Source organism: Chaetomium globosum, genomic scaffold (assembly GCF_000143365.1).
Source record: "Chaetomium globosum CBS 148.51 scaffold_2 genomic scaffold, whole genome shotgun sequence".
NCBI lineage: Eukaryota > Fungi > Ascomycota > Sordariomycetes > Sordariales > Chaetomiaceae > Chaetomium > Chaetomium globosum.
Genome location: NT_165977.1, coordinates 2,466,008 through 2,483,949, shown reverse-complemented (window position 1 = coordinate 2,483,949; position 17,942 = coordinate 2,466,008). Strand labels below are relative to the sequence as shown.

Sequence of the window (17,942 nt, the reverse complement as noted above, 5' to 3'; positions counted from 1 at the left end):
GCGTCCCATCCTCCCCATCCTTGCAGATCCCCGCCGCCACCGGCGCCGAGCGCTCCTCCCTCGAGTCCCAGCTCGCCGACCCGACCAGCTCCTCGGCGTCGGCGGTCAGCTCGGTCGAGAGTGAGGCGGCGTCGGCGACGGAGTCGGCGACCGCGACGGGGAATGTCGGTGCCGCGGGGGTGAGGGCTGGGAAGGGTGTGGGTGTGGGGATGGTGGTGGGTGGTGTGGTGGTTTGGGTGGGTTTGTAAAAGGTGTTGGGGGTGGGTGGGTGGGTTAATTGTGCTTTTGGTCTTTTCTTCATTTTCTGGCTTGTGTGAGGGTGGGAGCCTGGAGGTGATTGAGTAGTGGTAGTGGTAGTGGTAGTGGTAGTGGTAGTGGCCTAGTGGCTAGTGGCTAGTGGTAGTGGGTAGTGATAATGGCACTGGGACGACAAGATATTAAGTTTCTGGAAGGCTACGGGGGTGGTTACCAAGGGCAACTATTACTGCTACGGGATGGGCGTCCCCCAAAATAATCAACTACTCTGCTTTCTGCTTGGCTTGGAAAAATAAAACGGTTTCTGCCCTATTATCACGCAAATATTGGCTGAATGTGTTCCCCAAGCTCCCCGACCATGGACGCATTCCGCAAAACGACCGACTCGGCTATGGTATCCATTCCATCGAATGGGATTACTCGATCTCAAAAGCCGCGCGTTCTGGCGGGGTCTTTCCCTTTGCTGACGACGGTTGACGTCAACAATGGCCTGCCAGTAATCCATGACGTGGTCGGATGGGTAAGGTGATAGAGACTTGGCTGGGGGCCGAGTCATGAGAGAGTTGACGGACTCGTGCAGCTTTGGATCCTGATCGAAACACGGGCTGTCAAGGTTATCAAGCTCGATAGACCTGTGGTAGAAAATGTGGTAGGTAGCTGAGTAAAGTATGTTGCAATTTGTTACGGCAAACATGTATTATGTCGATGTTGTAGCTCACATGTCTTCAGGGGAAAACGGGCAACGAGTCAAGGCCAAGAAAGATTCCTAAGGGACATACTTTCCTTGACTATTAGAAAAAGGCATTAAGTGACAGCTCCATTCAAATACTTGAAAGCCGCGTGATGCATGTCTATCCGTTGTAGCAAGCCACGCATGACCACTATGACTATAACCATGACCATAACCAAACCATCTTTAAACGCCTAGCCGCTCTTCTTCCGGGTATCATTCCACAACGCATCCACGACCTGAAAAATAGCCGTCACATCCCTCATAACCTTCTCATCCACCGTCCCCCCAAGCCGCTGCTGCACCTTATCCGGATGCCATCGCACCCTCTCCTCCTTCAGCCTCGCCGCAAACTCCTTCTCCCCCACTTCATCCAACCCAATCCCCTTCACAAAAAACGCCCTCACCTCTTCCACCCGCACCTCCCCCGCCCCATCACGAATCCCACCCTCCTCCAACACGGGCCACGGAAAAACCCCACCCTCACCCTCCCCCTCTCCCTTCCCCCCCTCCCACTCCGCCCACCGCTGGACATACCCCTCCCACCTGACCCGCCACCCCTTTCTCCTGCGCCTCTCCTCCCCGCGACGCAGACAGCGCTCCATCTCGCGATCGACACGGGCCTGCTCGGCGGCCTCCTTCTCGGCCGCGGCGCGCTGGGCCTGGCGGCGGGCGCGGGCCTCCAGCAGCCCCGCGTGCGTCTTCTCCCACATCTTCTGGCGCACGTAGTCCGCGTACTCCTCGTCGGTCATGCGGTCGAGGAGGGAGGCGGCGCGGGGGACGCCGTCGCCGTTATCACTGGTGGAGGTGGTGTTGGGGTGTTGGTAGATGTGGATGGGCTGGCCGTAGACGGATTCCCAGTAGGCGGCGCCTTCGTCGTCGGCCATGGCGTCGAAGAGGGATTCGCGGAAGGCGGTGGTGGGGGAGAGCGGGGCGGGTTGGAAGGGGTCGTCGGCGTTGGGGTCTTGAGCGGGTGAGGGGGATTTGGAGCGATGTTTGCGCCGGCGGTGGTGGTGGCGTCGGTGATGGCGCCGGTGACGGTCATGGTCTCCGTCCGGGTCGCCACGCCGCCGTGATCGTCGTGGTTCGTCGTCGCTGCCTCCGTCCCTGTCGCGGGAACGCGATCGAGATCTATGCCGATGGCGGCGGCGGCGGCCGTCATCGTCTTCCTCTCCCTCGCGCCGCCGTGATGACCGGGACGACTTGGATTTGAAGCGAAACCTGGTCGTCCTGGGGGCACCCGAGTCGTGTCCCTGTGTCTCCGATTGGTTGTCCGTCATCTTGTCTTCTTTCCTTGGCAATTCTTCTTCTCGAGGTTCGGAAAGGCCCGGGGTCATTGTGCGGTCGCGTTTGTAATGTTTTGCTCCATCATCCTCGATGTTTGGTTCTGGCGGGTTGATAGAGGATAAAATCCGTCGCCGCTTAGGTGAGCGAGGCGAATCCATATTCGCAAGTTTTGTGGTTTCTGGTGGTTACAGACCTCAACCTGGAAAATGATGTTGCGCGCGGCTCAGGCTGTTGGGCGCTAACTGGACAGTGGGGACATTTTTCGGTGCCAAGAGAGAAAGTCAAGGCCCACAAAAAGCTACCCCTCCTTCTCCGTTTGTCCCCGCCCCCACCAAAAAAAATGGAGGGGCCATCCTCTCTCCCTTCCACAGTTGCCTCTTGCTTTCAAAGACAGCAACGTGTTTGTAGCACCTCGTCGTGCGACTTGATCGGTCTCACACCTCGGCCTCATTGTTCGGCCACACCTGCAACCATCCGCTTCTTCTGTCTCAGATGCGAACTCTCCGCTTCAAAGATCTCGCTTGGCCGCGGGGTGATTTACAGCAACCGGGCGCCATCGCGACCTGCTATCCGAAGATGGCTTAAACAGAAAGAAGCATACCGTTATATTCCGTGCTGGGTTAAATCTTCCCATCTTCAGTACCTCGCCCGTCGTCGCAGTATTTTATTTTGTGTTGTTAGGTGTCTTTGCCTCTCAACGGTCGGTTGGTTGGTGGTAAACCGCCCATCGATGCGTGCTTGTCCACGCATTGCACGCAATCTCTCGACTGCACCTGATCCCGTACTCCACCACTTGGGCACACTCTCGGTTCCAAAGCTCTGGAATGGTCCGCCGCGTGTGGACCGAAGTTTGACCCCTGCAGCCGGACCCGACGGAGCGGATGATGTAACGTCGCTAGCTACGGGACGGGAAGATGACGGTGCCTCCACCGCGACGCCGAGACGGCGCACAGATGGGGGTGCTCCGGACGATGCTCCGCTCGGGTTCAGTGTTTTCTCCCCCTCGTTCAAACATGCCCAACTTCCAACTTTAAGTTACGTGATAACTACGTGATCAAACCCACTTTATTACCTAGTTATGGAACGCACACAGAAGACAAGGCTTTGAAATCTGGGCGTTTGTTCCATCCTACACGAGGACTCCGCAACCCAACAATTTCCTTTCCCGCCGTCGATCAAAGTCTCGGGTTCGGAACCGTCGCTCGTTTTGGCGCCCGCCCAGCACTCCGATTACCCAATTCGGCATTGGAATCCTCGCGGGTCTCATGTTACTCCGTCACACGCGTGTTTGTGTTTCGGACATTCAGCTTATCGTCACCCGGAGTCACCAAGTCCATCTGACCAGCAGCTCCTTGGTACCTAGCCCGATGACAAACTCTGCAGGTTTTGGTTGGAAAATCAGGCCATGTTCACAGACACATGACGCTTGTTGGAAGTGCGGAACATCCGCGACCGGACGGTTTGGGAAAAACAACCGAGACATCAGTGGCAGATCTTGCAGACAACACGCAGATGGCGACAAACGCCACAGTGCCACCCGCCATCCACCGACTAACTTGCTACGAGTACAGAACAAAAGGGAGCCAACCCTCTGTTGGTTTTATTCCGCGCTACGCCAAGACAATTGTTGTCCTGCTTGCTCTGTTTCAGATGATTAGTTACCGCGCTGGCGGTGGGTGGGTGATGAACAGCGCAAATAGTCTCAACAGATCAGCGTTCCCACCCCCCTCCTTCTCGCAACGGTCCGCGGCCGATTCGCCCAAACCGACCGACGGCACGTTTCCCACCCACCCAAGCCGGCCCTGAGCCCCCATGGCGCGAATCACCCGCACAGCAGCCATGCAGCATGGGGGACTCACTCACCAACACCCAAATCAATGATTTTGTATGGCTGATATACGACAGCATGAAGTCACAAGAAGACTGCAAGACATTCTTCTTCTGACGGGTGATGGGTCGTCTGCCGCCAGAGAAGCTGTCTTAGCTGACGCCACCGCGGCCACCCCCCCCCTTCCTTTCCCCCCTCCCTCGAAACCGATGAGGGAGCGACCGTGCAGTGACATGCCGTGATTAAAACACGACACAACACAACAACAACGCCCGTGTTGCGCTGAGATGTTGCATCAGGGGGGCCAAAAAAGGGCCGAGACTTGCCGTCCTTCTTAGGCAAGGCGAGCCTTTTTTTTTTTTTTCTTTGCCTTGCTAGGGTCAGTTAGTTACTGATTGGGATTGGGATTGGGATGTCCTCGCAGCCAAGCCAAATAGTTGAGACGCGCGATATCAAAAGTGCTGATGCCTCCATCCTCCATGGTATTCCCGGAGGGGAGGGGGGGCTACCCGCGCTGGGGGCGGTAACGGCGAGAGGGCAGAAATACCAAAAAAGAAAAATACAAATTAGCTTCCAACTCGGCCCCCACCAAAAACCCCAAAAAAAAGGGCACGTTAGGCGCTGCAGACCAGCCAAGGCACGCGACCGAGCAGTGCCGCGGCAAAGCATGCAACAGCAGCAGGCTGACATGCGTGACGAGCGCCGGTGTCGGGCATGGGATAGGAGAGGCTAAAAACAACAAGAGTCAACAAAAAAAAAAAGAGGAGGATGTGGCTCAGCAACTCGCCCAGGCCAGGCCAACAAAAGTATCAAATAGGAATGCCGGTGGCAAAGGGGACAGGCGGTTTTGGGAATAGCTTCGAGTCACACAGCATTGGCATCCGGGAGGGCGTGTGTGTGACAAGGCCGGGTTGGGATCATTCTAGCTAAGTGTTTCTGTTTTCGTTGTCCTTCCCCTTCGGGAACGGTTCCTGCCTCAGTCGGGCAGCTCTCTTGTCTCTCTCTTGTCTGAGAAAAGCGGACCTGTCCGAGACAGACTTTTTCCTCGGCGTTCGAATTACCGAATTACTGAATACACCGCCGGACGCATGAGGTGATCATACGCATGTACGTGCAACAGGATGTGCAGTTTGCTGCCTTAGGGTGTTTCTCCCCAGCTGCCAACTCCAACCTTCCCGTTCTCCCCCTTCCTACCCCCACCCCTTTTCCCACCCTCGGTGTCACTATCCATTCCTCAATCGCCCTCGTCCCCCCTCCCCCCTCGCCTTATTCGTCCGCGCCCAGTGTGAACCGCCTTGCTTCGGTCTGTTTGGGTATCCAATGGAAAGAAAATGGCGACGGTGATCAGTACGCGAGCTAGTGGCTGACTGGCTGGGGGAAATAGAGGAGGGGGGGAAATAAAAAAATAAAAATAAAATAAAAACAGACTTTTTAGACCAATCTGGTATCAAAATGCTCCGCCCCTCGCTAAACAGATAAACAAAAGGAGACGAGTCCTGAAAAAGGAGAGACAGGAAATTATATACGAATGCCGCCCAATTATCGACAAACAAAAGCCCCGTAACACCGTAATGACCTTCAAAATAAACTCAAAAGAAACTCGAACACCGTGCCAAAACCCCTGAACCCCTCGCAGCATTTGTGCTGGAAAATGTAGAACAAGCAAAGCCAAACCTGATGAAACACGAGATGTAGTTAATCCTATGCATGCGCGGGTGGGGAAGGTGGTGATTAGTAGGTAGAAGGAAATGGTAACCCAAGCAGGCCATATGAGTGTGATGTACGTGTGTATGTGTGTGTGGAGGTGAGAGCAAAAGAGCGAAAAAGAAATGGAAATAGACAGATGAGGTAGAACTCTTGGTTTTCTCTACCCCCGTAATGAACCCGGTTGCCGGTTGCCCTGGCAGATCTTTGAGGCCTCTAATATGACCCGAACTGCAAAAGGAAAAATGAATGACGAGAAAAGTGGAATGGGTTGATCCAATGCAATCTTGAGGCCCGAGGGGGCTTCGTTTGCGTCGGCGGTGTGTGTGTATGGTGCTGATTTTGTGTGACTGTGCGCGCCGCTTGTTCATCGCCGACAGGATCCGAGACGAGCGGCATCCTGCGCGCAGTTTTCCGGAATTCGGCCCATCTATCACCTGGGGCCGCCCTCCGTTTCCGGGCGCGGGTCGGTAGCCCACCCGGTCTCGTGAGGGAATCTCCTCGACCTGATGTAGGGGCTGCCGGACTGGGAGGGAATCCCTTGCGGCGGCGGCGCGGTGGGGACGGGTGGTGGGGTTGTCGACGGTGTTCGAGCCTGATCGAACCGCAGCGGCGGCAACCGCGCGGCGCCCAGGGGCGGTGTAACGTGTGGCGACGGGGGGATGCCGAAGGAGGAATGCGGGGGCGAGGGTCCCGTAATGGGCGGTAACGTCGTCGGAGTCATGAGGTTGTATGAGGTAGTTGGCAGCTGCGGTTCGGAATCTGTTCTCCTCCGCCTGGCGGGAGGTTCGAGTGAGGACGAGTCGCCATAAGAACCAGACCGCGGGTGCGTGTGAGCTAGCGGATGGGCCAGGGGTTGGTAGAATTGAGCCTGATGGTGTTGAGGCTGGGAGTGGTTATGAGGAGGAGGCGGCTGCGGCTGGTGAGCGAGCAGGGCGTTGCCGTCGGAGGGAGGGCCTCCTGCCGTTCCCGAGACCGGGCTCGGTGGCCCCCGACCGATCCACTCGCTGCCACCGGGCATTTGAGTGAGAATATCTCGTAGTCGGTTTCGTTCGTTCCGGTAAAATTCCCGTTCAGCTTCAAGGGCTTGGAAGCGCCTGGCAAGCTCCTCGTTTCTCCTCTCCAGCTCCCGGTTCTCGTTTTCCAGCTTCTGCAGTTCCTCTTGTTGCTCCTTCTCGCGCTCCTTCTTCCGCTGTCGGAACCTTGCTGAGGCCCCTGCGTTACGCTGCCGTTTCTGGTCTGCCTGCTTGGAGCCCTGATGGACGTCAATGGGGACCACGATCTCATCGCCATGCCTCGGGGTAATGGTCAAGAGTGGTTGCCCTTCGCTCATGCCCACGTTTCCTCCCCCGCCAGCAGGCATCGACGGAAAAAGCCCGGGCCCCCACCTCGGGTCTCCTAGAACCCCCGGCGCACCATATTGTTGACCAGTAGGCAGCGGCGACGCAAATGGGGGTCCCAAAATTACCGGTCGCCCATTGTGCTCACGTTTTAGGCTTCTAGGCTGCGGTGGTTCGGAGGTTGGGGTTGGGGGGGGTTCATGGCTCAAGTTGGGATGCGAAAGCGAGCGGGAAAGGCCAGATGTTGGCCGGGTTGGTGGGGGTGCCGCGGGTCCCTGTCCGAGGGTGGAGTTGCGCAGCTGCGGTGGTGGCCCCAGGGGCGAAGGCGCGCTGCCGTGTGTCTGGACATCATGTCCCGAGGTGGCGCCTCTTTGACCAGGGGTCGGAAGGCTCGCCGTGAGATGTTGTGCGTCCACTGTCCTCATTGCAGCTCGGCTCAGGCCCGCTGTCCTAGGCGATTTCGGCGTCAAGATTCGCCTCGCAGCCATGGGGTACGGGTGGACAGCCTGGGGGGATCCCCGGTCCGCCGACGTAAGCGGCCTCGCCGGAGACGTTGTCGAGGGGATGGCCTGGTGTGTTGACCGTGGCGTGGTAAGGCCTGGCGTTTGGTAGGCAAAGTGATGGGACGGAGATCCCTCCGTCCCGTACTGGCCAGCTCCCATGCTGGGTGGTTGAGTCCCTCCCGAAGTCGAAGGTTGTGAAAGAGACGGTGACTGCCCAGGCAAGCTCCCGTATGAACCGGCCGGGTTTGGTATGTGGCCCAAACTCCCGTTTCCTCCTGGTTGGTTGTTCCCCTCGCCTTGAGTTAGCTCGAAGCCGCTGGGATCACGAAGCGGCGGTTGTGGTCTTGCGTCATCTCGGTAGGCACGGCTTCGCTGGAGAGGGGGGGAGGATGCGGTATTTGTCGCTGTCGCTGTCGCCGGAGACTGCGAGGAATTGCGAGAGACTGGGCGAGGCGCAGAATCCCCCTGCGACATCGCGGCCTTATCCCCTTCGCTCTTGAGGTCCGGGGGTCGCTGACATTGACTTCGGCGGGTGCTTTCAAGTACTGTCTCCCCGGTGGGTTCCTGGTCGGAACCAACACCCGGTGCCCGGCTCGGGGGAATGCACACGCCCTCGCTGCAGTGAGCCGTAGACAACAGCTGGAAGGAGAGAGCACCTACCCAGCGCCGCGCTGGGACTTCGGTCCACTGGGAAACCGACTGGATCGCCACGCTGACGGATTGGGATCCGGGACAATGACGTGCGTGCTGCTTTGCAGGCGCGGGCAAGCGGCCGAGCCCAGATGGCAGCAGTGGCAACAACCTCGTCTGTTGAACGGGGAGGAGCGTGGCCCGCTAAAGGGATCGGAATACGGGCCACGGCCACGTCGGCGATGGAGTGTCGAAAGATGGTCCCGGGGTCAAGCCGCGGTAGGGTGGGAGCAGGCGCTCAGAGAAAATGCAGAAGGTACGTGTCCGGGGACCGCAGCAAAGAGATGTGCTAGCTTACGTCAAGCCGGGGGTGTGCCACACAGACACCGGTGAAGCCACGCCGCGGGCTAGTGGGACGAGGGAGAAGCAGTCACAGGTGACTCGGAGCCAAGCATAACAGACGGGAGGTGCAGAGCGGCAGCGGAGCGATCGATACCAGAATCGTGATTGTCGCGGTGGGCCGGAGTCTGATGAGTTGCGGGCATACACAGCCAGTGGTTGTCCTCAAGTCGACTCTGGGCTAACCTACTGGCTCCGGGCGCCGGAATACGCTAGGGATCTTCCCGTCGTCTGAATGGACACCCAAAACAACAACGGCCGGGGCACTCGCTCTTGGTTTCTCCTGGACCGCACGCCCTCGTAAGTAGCGGAGGAGTAGTCCTGCCTTTTCGTTTGGCAAATCTCGAAGAGCTCGGGGGCAGAGAAGCCGAAGCTTTGGCTTGGGCCAATGCCGAGCTTTTCGCGGGGCGGTTATGGTGTCTCAATATCGGAACCTGTACGTATAATGGATGTACGTACCAACCATGTACCGTTTGTCGAGACGCTTGGTCCGTTCTTTTGGCCTGGCTGAAGGGGGTGTATGGAATCCTTCAGAAACACGCCGTTGGAAAGAGAGCTTGGTAATAACTAAGCCCGGGCTGATGTCAACCAGCAGCGGACTTTAAGAAGCAGCAGATTTTCATAGCCCTGGTCCTTTAGGGCACTTTCTGCGTCCACCGGTTTTCCTCTCTACAGGTACCTCACGGCGCGGGCAGATGACAGCCCACCCTCGTCGCCCGGGGGCACAGCCGTCCGTTTGGAAAACCGGGGTGCATGGGGCCAACAAGGGGGGGCCATGCTGCGTGCGCAGACCACAACCAGGGCGGCTTGGACGGATGCTTCCTTTTGGAAAATTGGTTGGCTGAGATGAGTTTCTCATTTTTCTTATTTCTGTAAATGACGGGCAGAGGCAATAACGGTCTTGATGACGACAAGGCGTCCCGCAGCATCTGCTACAGTGAATGCCTTGCGGCACTCATGCCCATCGCCAACCCGGGGTGTGGGGGGAAGGGGGGTTGATTGACCGCCCTGACACCTTGAAACCCCAAGAACCGGCCCCGAGTTTATGGAATCGTGGCTCGCACCACGCGTTCGTGGTCCTTTGCAAGTCCTGCAAATCCGTCCGACTAGTGCAAAAGGGGCAGCATCGAGACTGACGTTTCTTGGCGGCTTGGCAATGATCACCGCCGGCGGCTCTCTCTGCATGGCATCGTCCTGGCTGGGTGGTCCCCAGACAACGGGTATCTCGGCCTGGGGCCACCTGAGAGACGCCCTGGTCCATGCAAGACGGGAGAGACGAAGCGAAAGTGACAAAAAGACGCGCGCCTCCTTGGTCGATACGAAGACGTTTCGCGCAAGAGAAACGGGCTTGGGAGAGTTCACATAGCCCGGCAACTGTGTGTGGGAGGTACCTCAGTAGTCGTACATAGTCAGGTACCTCAAGTGGGAGCGGTAAAGTGAAAATGGAGCGAGAAACGCGCTCACCGACAAGGCCGCCACGAAGCCCTGTTTGGTAACCGTGGCGGATCCTTGCGGCTCGCTGTCTGCATCGGGTTCGTCATGTCACATTCTCGCACATGTTCTGGAGATGGACTCAGGAGTTACAGAGTGACGCGACCTTTCCAGGGTCCGGGAGCAAGGTAAACGTGCCGAACCAAGCCAAGGACGACGGCAAGAGCGTTGACGGGAAACCCTGACGTGTCGTCATCTGGGGCACCGCTGGGGATTCTTGGCTGGCCCATGTCGAGGGGTGATGCGAGATGAGATCTGCGAGGCGAAAAGTGTGCGTGTGCGTGTGTGTGCGTGTGTGTGTGTGTGTTGTGTGTGGGCGTGTGTCTGGTCTGCTTAGTCTGGGTGTGCCTGGGGGTGTGTTCGTTGACCAGGCATGACAAGCATCCCGCGCCCCATCACCCTGTCAAAGCCCGCTGGATGTTGCCGGATCCGCACTCGGAACCGCAAAAGTGGCTGATGAGTCCAGACGCTGCCGCAGCTCGGCAGACACGACACAAACAACTTTTTGGGCTGGCGGGATCCGACATGTCCGTCATCACCCATGGCGCAGGCAGGCTCGGCAGGGCGGGTCTGAGCACGCTGACGCGACAGAAACGACGGCCCAGAATGATCCCGAGACTTTTCTTCCCCTGCAAATGGGCTAATGTGACCGTGGTTGGGTTGGCGGCGAGTGCCCGGTTATGGCCGCCGCGAAGGAGCATGCGAGTGATCAAATAACTAGCAGAATAAACTATTGGAATCCACCCGCGAACCCATGAAAATCCACGGTGCGGGCGGGTCGCGGGGATGGGCCGCCGAGCGTTCTTGACCAGTTCGTGCCGGGATGTGGTGCGGGTGGAGAAGGCAGATGGCGAGCGTGGCGTCTTCTCATCAGCGTCTCGTGCCCAGCACATGGAACCGAAAATGGAAAACGGGGCGCCGGCATGGCGTGTCGATGAGTTGCTAGGATGCGAGGTTGCCAGGTGGGTGGGTGTTTTGGCAATGGCAATGTGTTAATTAGTGTGCTTCGAGTTACCCAACTAAATAATAAAATTGTTTGTCTGGCGGAATTTAGTGCAGATTTAGGTCGATCTTACTGTGTAGTGTACGTGTAAGGCACCTGCCTCGACTCTGTCCCTGTACCTGCCCGTAGAGAGCAAGAGGGCACCTGGCACTCAAAGATGAGGTAGGAGCAGCCTGACGCATCTTGGCTCCTAGAATCGACATGATCCGCGTGGCTCTTTCCAGTTTCTGCTTTTATTCTTCTCATTTTCGTGTCGAGCGCACAAATCTCCGGAAGGCGTGATCGTTGCCGATGTTGCATCGACACTGGTTGGCACTGTGTGCAATTGGAGCACCCGAGTGCCATTTTGCCCGCGTGGTTGTGTGGGGAGTTCAAGGGAGTGCACAGCAACGGCCAAGCTAAAAAGGATTAGCGCTTTCCCGCCAGAGCGTTTTGGCCCCATGGATGGATGGATGGATGGCTGACGATGCTCGCGGAATGCGGAACACGAACAAGGTAGCCCTACGCTAGCCTCAAATAACGTCACTAAATCCCACGCTCTTGATTGCTGTTGTCCACCGCCATCTGGCGTTTGCGATCAGGCATTGAACACCAAAACCACCTCGCCTCGGCATACCCTGGTCGCGAACCCCGGACGCCGAAGCTGCCCGTCGAAGGGACACAGTACATCTGGATCTACACACACGGAAGTTTGTTTGTGTGTACACAGTATGCTGCGAGCTGCCTTGGGTACCTCCCTCAATGTCCGGTCAGGTACCAATCAAGCACTTGGCGACTTGGAAGCACGGTGGCACCCGCAGTAATGCAGTCGACCTAGTGTACTACGAGCATGTCAACATCAGATAAAAGTGAGTTTGAAGATCTGAACTTCCCCCATCGGATCATTTCTGCAACCCCGGACGCGCGTTGCAGAATCGGGAGTCCAGTTATACCGCACAGACCTCCCACGAGATCGCAAGGCCGCTGCTGATCGTCGCTCAGTGCCGTTCAGCTTTGATGCCGCCCCGATGGTAACTAATAGTTAACGAGGGCGGGCGGGAGCGGGAAGCATTCGCGAGAACGGAGCCTGCTTGGGGCTGGACCAACGCTATGAGTGGAAGCTTCGGAGGCTTCCAACGGATCGCTTCCTTCCCTAGCTGTTTCCGGCAAGCTCTCGCTCGGCTTCGACAACCGCGGGCTTTGGGTCGACCGGGTCGACCACGCAACGGCCCGGGATATTTCAGCCGACCGGTGTCTGAACCTGGTCTCCGATTGGCCATTGGCGCGCTTCCATGTCCACCTCGGTTTCAACACCCCCATGTCGGTCGTCCGCGAGCCCATTCTCAGTCATCCATGCCCATTGCCCACTACCACCCTCGACAATCCGCTCCTGCAGCCCGCATTGACGCCCGATGGAAGCTGTTCGGTTAGCTTGGGCTGTCGTGCAGATAGCGCCTGTGCGCCGCATTCTGTGAAGACATCATCACATGTGAGCAGCGGCTGGCTGCCGATCCGAGCTGTCTTGGCCTGTCTCCCGTCCATAAAGAAAGAGTGAGGCTACTGCCGGCGAATTCTGCGGCCTGTGATGCGACCCCAAACGTCAACAGAGGCACGGCATCAAACCAACCACAGCCTTGTTGTGTTTTTTTCAGTTGTGTTGGGATACCTGTTTTGGACAGAGGCTCGGAGGCGCCGAGCTGGCTGAAACCACGGACTTGGTCAACTCAAGCCATGTCCACACACACCGCTCACAAGTCTGCCACGGCATGCAGACTGCAGAACCACTCGACCTCAGGAGACCGGGAAGCTGCACAAGACACACCGACTCGCAAGAGTACGACGGTTCAAGAAGTGGGGGTTGGTGTAGCTTCAAGAAACCCGCCGCCTTGTTCACCGCATCGGCTACCGACCGACCCTAGCTGTGGTTTGGATGTACATACATACATGTGCGCTCAAAAAACTGCGCATGTGACGGATGGACAGCGGCGCGAAGAGTTCATCCTCTGTGCTTCTATCAGATTCCTCGGCAGGAAAGCGGCGGAAACCCGCACCACCATGCGAGAAGCAAAATATGAAACACGGGCGAGGCGTTCCTCGAGACTCAAAAGCAAAAGGTGGAGTGGATTTCTGCTGCGTTATCAATCGGCGCCGACGACGGGGATGGTTCCTCCAGGAAATAGAGGGACCTCCCCCAGAAGGTATACCCAGAATTGAAATGTCTCACACCTGGAGACCCCCACGGGAAGCCAAATCGAGGAGGGTGACTTGCACCTTGTCCAGATCTGGAGCCCCTGTCCACCAGTCACGGGACCCTGCTTTCCCAAACCGTCGTCCTCATTGCCTCTTTCTACTGCCAGCGCAAGGCCGAAGACCGCTTCAACTCGGCGTTCCCGTCTTGGAAGCTCGACATCAAGTCATCTCTTGGCCGGTTTCGCAGCTGCCCAACCAGCGTGCCGGGGACAGGTGGCATGCATGAAAAGGGCGCGACCGGTTCCTGGGGTTTGTCCGTGTCTGTGTGTGTGTGTGTCCGTGAGTCCACCCACGGGTGTCCATCCGTGCCAGCTCAGACGTCACCCGCAATTCCATGGACCCAGAACAACCGGGCAATCCCCGAACAGCGGGCATGCAGCGATTGCATGCAGCTTGGTGTGTGGGGCACTTGCATGCGTCGGAACCTGCAAGCGCGCCAAAAACCGCCGTACCGCGGCCTGTCCTTGCGCCCAACGCAACCTTACCCGCAGGGACCGAAAGGAGGTCCGCGCACAAAATCAGGGTGCTTCCCATTGAGAGAAATTGAGAGATTGAAAAATTGGGAGATACCCCGGGTACCGTGGTTGCTCAAATTCGACCATCGCATCGAGTCAATGACGATGATAGTGACACAGGAAAAGATGAAAGAGGGCGCGGGCACTTTATGACTCTATCCCGCTGTCATAACCGAAGAGAGGATAACTGGGTATACCCTCGGCACCCAAGATGCCAACATGAGGTGAGGATGTGGAAGTTCTCGCAATGTGCCAATTCGGGCACATGCACATTCAAGCCCCCCCCAGGACGGCAGTTGCCGGGATCACATTCCGGCAACGGGAGAAATTCGCTACTCGCTCCAGAAAATCAAGATCGTCTGTGCTTGAGTTAACACTCCTAAGCGAGGGAAGGAACGAGGGCACTTCGATTAAGGGAGCAACCATATTCGTATCATACATGAATCAGTGGAAGGAATAACTAATGGAAAAAGACTCCATCCCGATGGGACGCGGGACAACCACACACAATTTGGAAATTTTACTTAGCACTTTGCGCCCCACCACCCTGGCCGATGGAGATTCGCTGTCCAAAGGTTTGTTGATTGACAGGTTTGACCACAGCAGAAGCAGCACCAGCACCAGCAGATGCACCCGCGCGCGCATGGGATGAACCTGCAGTGCTGCACGACAACTCTGAATTTCGGAAGTGCTCATGCAGCTACACGACAGCCAATATGCGCTTCCACGTCATGCAGGTTCCCTTTTTGCAGGCCAACACCGAGGTGTCGATAGCGGGTTCAAGATGAATGGTTGGGGGCGAGTCTTTGACATTATGTTTTTCGTACTTGTCATGGTCTTTCTTTTCCAGTGGATAGATGTGGGCATTGAGCGTGATGGCGGGAAGTCCAAACTCTTCCTACCTGAACTAGCACCCTCTGAACGTCGGTGTCGAAAGTGGCTGTTCCCCGCTCCGATTCGGCACTCATCCAACTTGATGCAGACTCCGACTCCCTTCTTTCTGCCCGGCCTTTCGGTCCCCGGCCGGGGCGGCATCCCAAGCCGTCGTCAAAACGTGTCCCCGCCGGTATATTCCCGTCGGCTGTCGACATCAACCGCCGCAACGGACGGATGTGAGGGCCGCCATCCGTACTAGACGGTCTCCAAAATTGTAACCACGCGAGTCGGGCCGCTCCCTCAAGCTCCGCACATGGAGCCGAGGCCAGATGATAAAATGTGAGGCCCCATGACCATTGCCATTGCCCATTGGTGGCAACCTGCTGCAACTACGAATATTCTACCTCTTTACTCCAAGGCGGTCCCAAAAATACGGAAGTGTCCACCCAGTAGGAAGAAGTGACCTCATCCACCCACTCACTAGGTAGCTACACCGTGACCCAGAACAACCACCTCCGGCCGACTGACTCCCTCTCTCACGCCGAAGCCACGACAACAGCAACAACAACAACAATGGCAAACAGCCAGAACATCCAGCAATGGCACGTGAGCGAGCCGTACCTGGAAACGCACTGCTCGCTGGGTGAAGGGCCCTACCACGAGCCAGCCACCAACACGCTCCGCTTCGTCGACATCAAGAAGAAGCAGCTCCACTCCGTTTCGCTCACCGAAGGCCCCTCGTCGCTCAAGACGCTCCAATTCGAAGAGTCCGTCACAGTCACGGCCGACATCGAGGGCCGGGACCCGCAGGAGACGGTCGTGGTCGGGGCGAAGCAGGGCCTGGCGGTGCTGGATAGGAAGACGGGGAGGTACGAGTACGTGAGCAAGTTTGGGGAGGAAAAGGGGGAGCGAATCCGCAGCAACGATGGCGTGGTGGATCCGAACGGCCGGTTCTGGCTCGGCACCATGACGGATTTCGGACTGGGCGCTTTCCAACCCGAGGGTGAGTCTGCGTTTTCTTTTGCTCTTGTTGTTATTGTTTGCGGCCGTCGGGGCAGTAATCATACCTGCCACCATCCACGTGGCGAGCTGCCAGACCACCGAACGAGACGAGAGTAACGGTGACGGCCACATCACACACCTGTCTCCCTCTCACCGGCAACTTCTTGCCGTCGCCCTCGTCCGCAAACCACCACGTCGAGCCGCCTCGGTCATGCATACATACCTACATGCCATGTGGCCTGACGTACTTCCACTGCAACTCTCATTCGAAATAAACATCCCGAACCCTTACACCAATCATTTTCCATTCGACCACGCACGCCCCCCTCCCTCCCCTCTTTCCAGCTTCCAGCCTCTCTCTTTGGCTCCAATTAGGTAGTTAACCCTGCAAAAAAGGGTCCCTCTACTGCTTCGCCCTCGGCACCCCGGCAACGCGCTTCCGCGCCGGGCTCACCATCCCCAACTCAATCGGCTTCTCGCCCGACGGCCGCACCATGTACTTTACGCACTCGACCGCCCGCGAGGTGCTGGCATGGGACTACGACGCGGCCGCGGGAGGCAGCCTGTCCAACGAGCGTGTCTTTTACCGCCACGACGGGCCCGGCGAGCCCGACGGCTTCCGCGTCGACACCACCGGCAACCTGTGGCACGCCGTGTACGGCGAGTCGCGCGTGCTCCAGATCTCGCCCGCGGGCGAGCTGATTGGCCAGGTCAACATCCCCACGCGCAACGCGACTTGCTGCGAGCTGGTTGGTGGCGGGGAGCTGGTCATCACTACGGCGGCCGACGACGAGGGGGAGGGGGAGAGTAAGCGGCTGGGTGGGGCTGTGTTCCGGGTGGCGGTCGGCGCCGAGGGGGCGAAGAGGTTCGCGTTTAGGCTGTAGGTGAGGGAGTCATCAGCGGACTGGTCGGTGGCTGGTCACAATGGCTAAGAGGAGAGACGGTGGTGGACTCTCAATTATGTGGCCATAGACTTGAGATGGAGCCTAGACTAGAGTAGAGGGGCTGAGAGGTTGGTTAGACCTGGTGCTGGCATCGGGATGGCATCGGGGTGGTGTGGATGCTTTCTGCTCCTGGTTTAGCTCAACGGTCTGCGTTGAGTCGGCCTTGGAGTACACAGCATGTACATAGACAACCCTGCCCCCGCGTATCAGCACTATCCTGTTCTTTGAGAAGCGTGAACCACCCAGGTGCGTTTTGGGCCGGGTCAGAGGGAGGCTCACATGTCCCAACACCCCTACCCCCCTCCGTTGATGCGGAGAACGACGACTCGATGATGCGCTGATCCCCAGTGTACTCTCTCTTTCATCATGGAACCTGGGGGAGTTGGGAGTGCGTACGTGAACAGCGGTTGGGGGTCCCCGCCCATCGCAGTGACGAGTGCGGTAAGCATTACGAACACTGACTGGACGTTAACATCATGATGGAGAGGATCTCTCGTGGAGAGGTCCGATTTTTGGCCACTCATGGGTCGGTCCCTGGGCCCTTTCCCCCTCTCAGGCAAGAGGTCGAGGAGGCGTTGGCCCAGACGCGGTGTCGAAAGAGCTGGGCGCTTCGAGAACCGCGGAACGGGAGTCGCGTGTGATGAGCAGCACAAGGAGCACTGTTTTGGTTCGCCAGGACTGGATTTGGCTCCGCCGGTCATGATACGTGATGATCGCGGTGATCTCATGATGACTCCAAGTGGCTCCTTCTTCAACCACTGGCACGTCAGCAGGGCCGCCGTGGGGTGCGAAGCACTGTGATGTTTCTTGCACCCTCAAACCACTGGAGCCCTGTGATGCCCCTGTAGGAACGGAACTTTGTGGAATATAATCAGTCTGGACCATGGCAGACCCACCGCGAGTGACGAGCGAAAGCAGCCAAGGGGCAGGCTGCCTGCCATTTTCCGTTTTCATGAGGCCCGGCTCAGATTCCGAGTGGCAGAAGAAGAGCACGGGAACTTCGGCGGGATTTGCTTGGAGGGGAAGGTCGTCGGACCATGGCCGAGGCCCGGCCAGCGTAAAGCGAGGGGCACCGCCAGTTGGTGACGATGACGGCCAACGAGCGAAGCGAGCGGTGAGGGACTGGCCAACGAGGAAACTCGTGTGTGCCACCCCGGGTGATTGATTGTCCAGCCAAGGTAAACGAGTCTGAGGCTTCTTGCTAGC

At 57.7% G+C, this 17,942-nt stretch overlaps 6 protein-coding genes across 6 annotated transcripts in view; 3 read left to right on the top strand and 3 right to left on the bottom strand.

Annotated features, from left to right (window-relative positions):
- Positions 1–248, top strand: part of CHGG_02914 (uncharacterized protein) — a gene marked incomplete at both ends in the record, with an annotated part of 825 nt that extends 577 nt beyond the window's left edge. Inside the window, one exon of the mRNA XM_001229429.1 lies at positions 27–248. Within this exon, the coding sequence (XP_001229430.1) occupies positions 27–248 (222 nt within the window). The remainder of the gene's footprint in view (positions 1–26) is intronic.
- A 931-nt stretch (positions 249–1,179) lies between these two features.
- Positions 1,180–2,322, bottom strand: CHGG_02913 (uncharacterized protein; the record flags this gene model as incomplete). Its single annotated transcript, XM_001229428.1, has 1 exon — positions 1,180–2,322. One exon carries the CDS (start codon positions 2,320–2,322, stop codon positions 1,180–1,182), a length of 1,143 nt encoding a protein of 380 aa, XP_001229429.1.
- Positions 2,323–6,237: 3,915 nt separating this feature from the next.
- CHGG_02912 (uncharacterized protein) lies at positions 6,238–9,453 on the bottom strand (the record flags this gene model as incomplete). Its single annotated transcript, XM_001229427.1, has 4 exons — positions 6,238–8,286; positions 8,867–8,973; positions 9,136–9,275; positions 9,356–9,453. The coding sequence occupies 4 exons, from the start codon at positions 9,451–9,453 to the stop codon at positions 6,238–6,240; spliced, it is 2,394 nt and encodes a 797-aa protein (XP_001229428.1).
- A 1,444-nt stretch (positions 9,454–10,897) lies between these two features.
- Positions 10,898–11,352, bottom strand: CHGG_02911 (uncharacterized protein; the record flags this gene model as incomplete). The annotated part of the gene is made up of 2 exons (XM_001229426.1): positions 10,898–11,109; positions 11,244–11,352. 2 exons carry the CDS (start codon positions 11,350–11,352, stop codon positions 10,898–10,900), a joined length of 321 nt encoding a protein of 106 aa, XP_001229427.1.
- A 1,115-nt stretch (positions 11,353–12,467) lies between these two features.
- CHGG_02910 (uncharacterized protein) lies at positions 12,468–13,068 on the top strand (the record flags this gene model as incomplete). The annotated part of the gene is made up of 2 exons (XM_001229425.1): positions 12,468–12,575; positions 12,829–13,068. 2 exons carry the CDS (start codon positions 12,468–12,470, stop codon positions 13,066–13,068), a joined length of 348 nt encoding a protein of 115 aa, XP_001229426.1.
- A 2,295-nt stretch (positions 13,069–15,363) lies between these two features.
- On the top strand, positions 15,364–17,537 carry CHGG_02909 (uncharacterized protein; the record flags this gene model as incomplete). The annotated part of the gene is made up of 4 exons (XM_001229424.1): positions 15,364–15,793; positions 16,189–16,672; positions 16,947–16,982; positions 17,222–17,537. The coding sequence occupies 4 exons, from the start codon at positions 15,364–15,366 to the stop codon at positions 17,535–17,537; spliced, it is 1,266 nt and encodes a 421-aa protein (XP_001229425.1).
- Between the last annotated feature and the right edge of the window lie 405 nt (positions 17,538–17,942).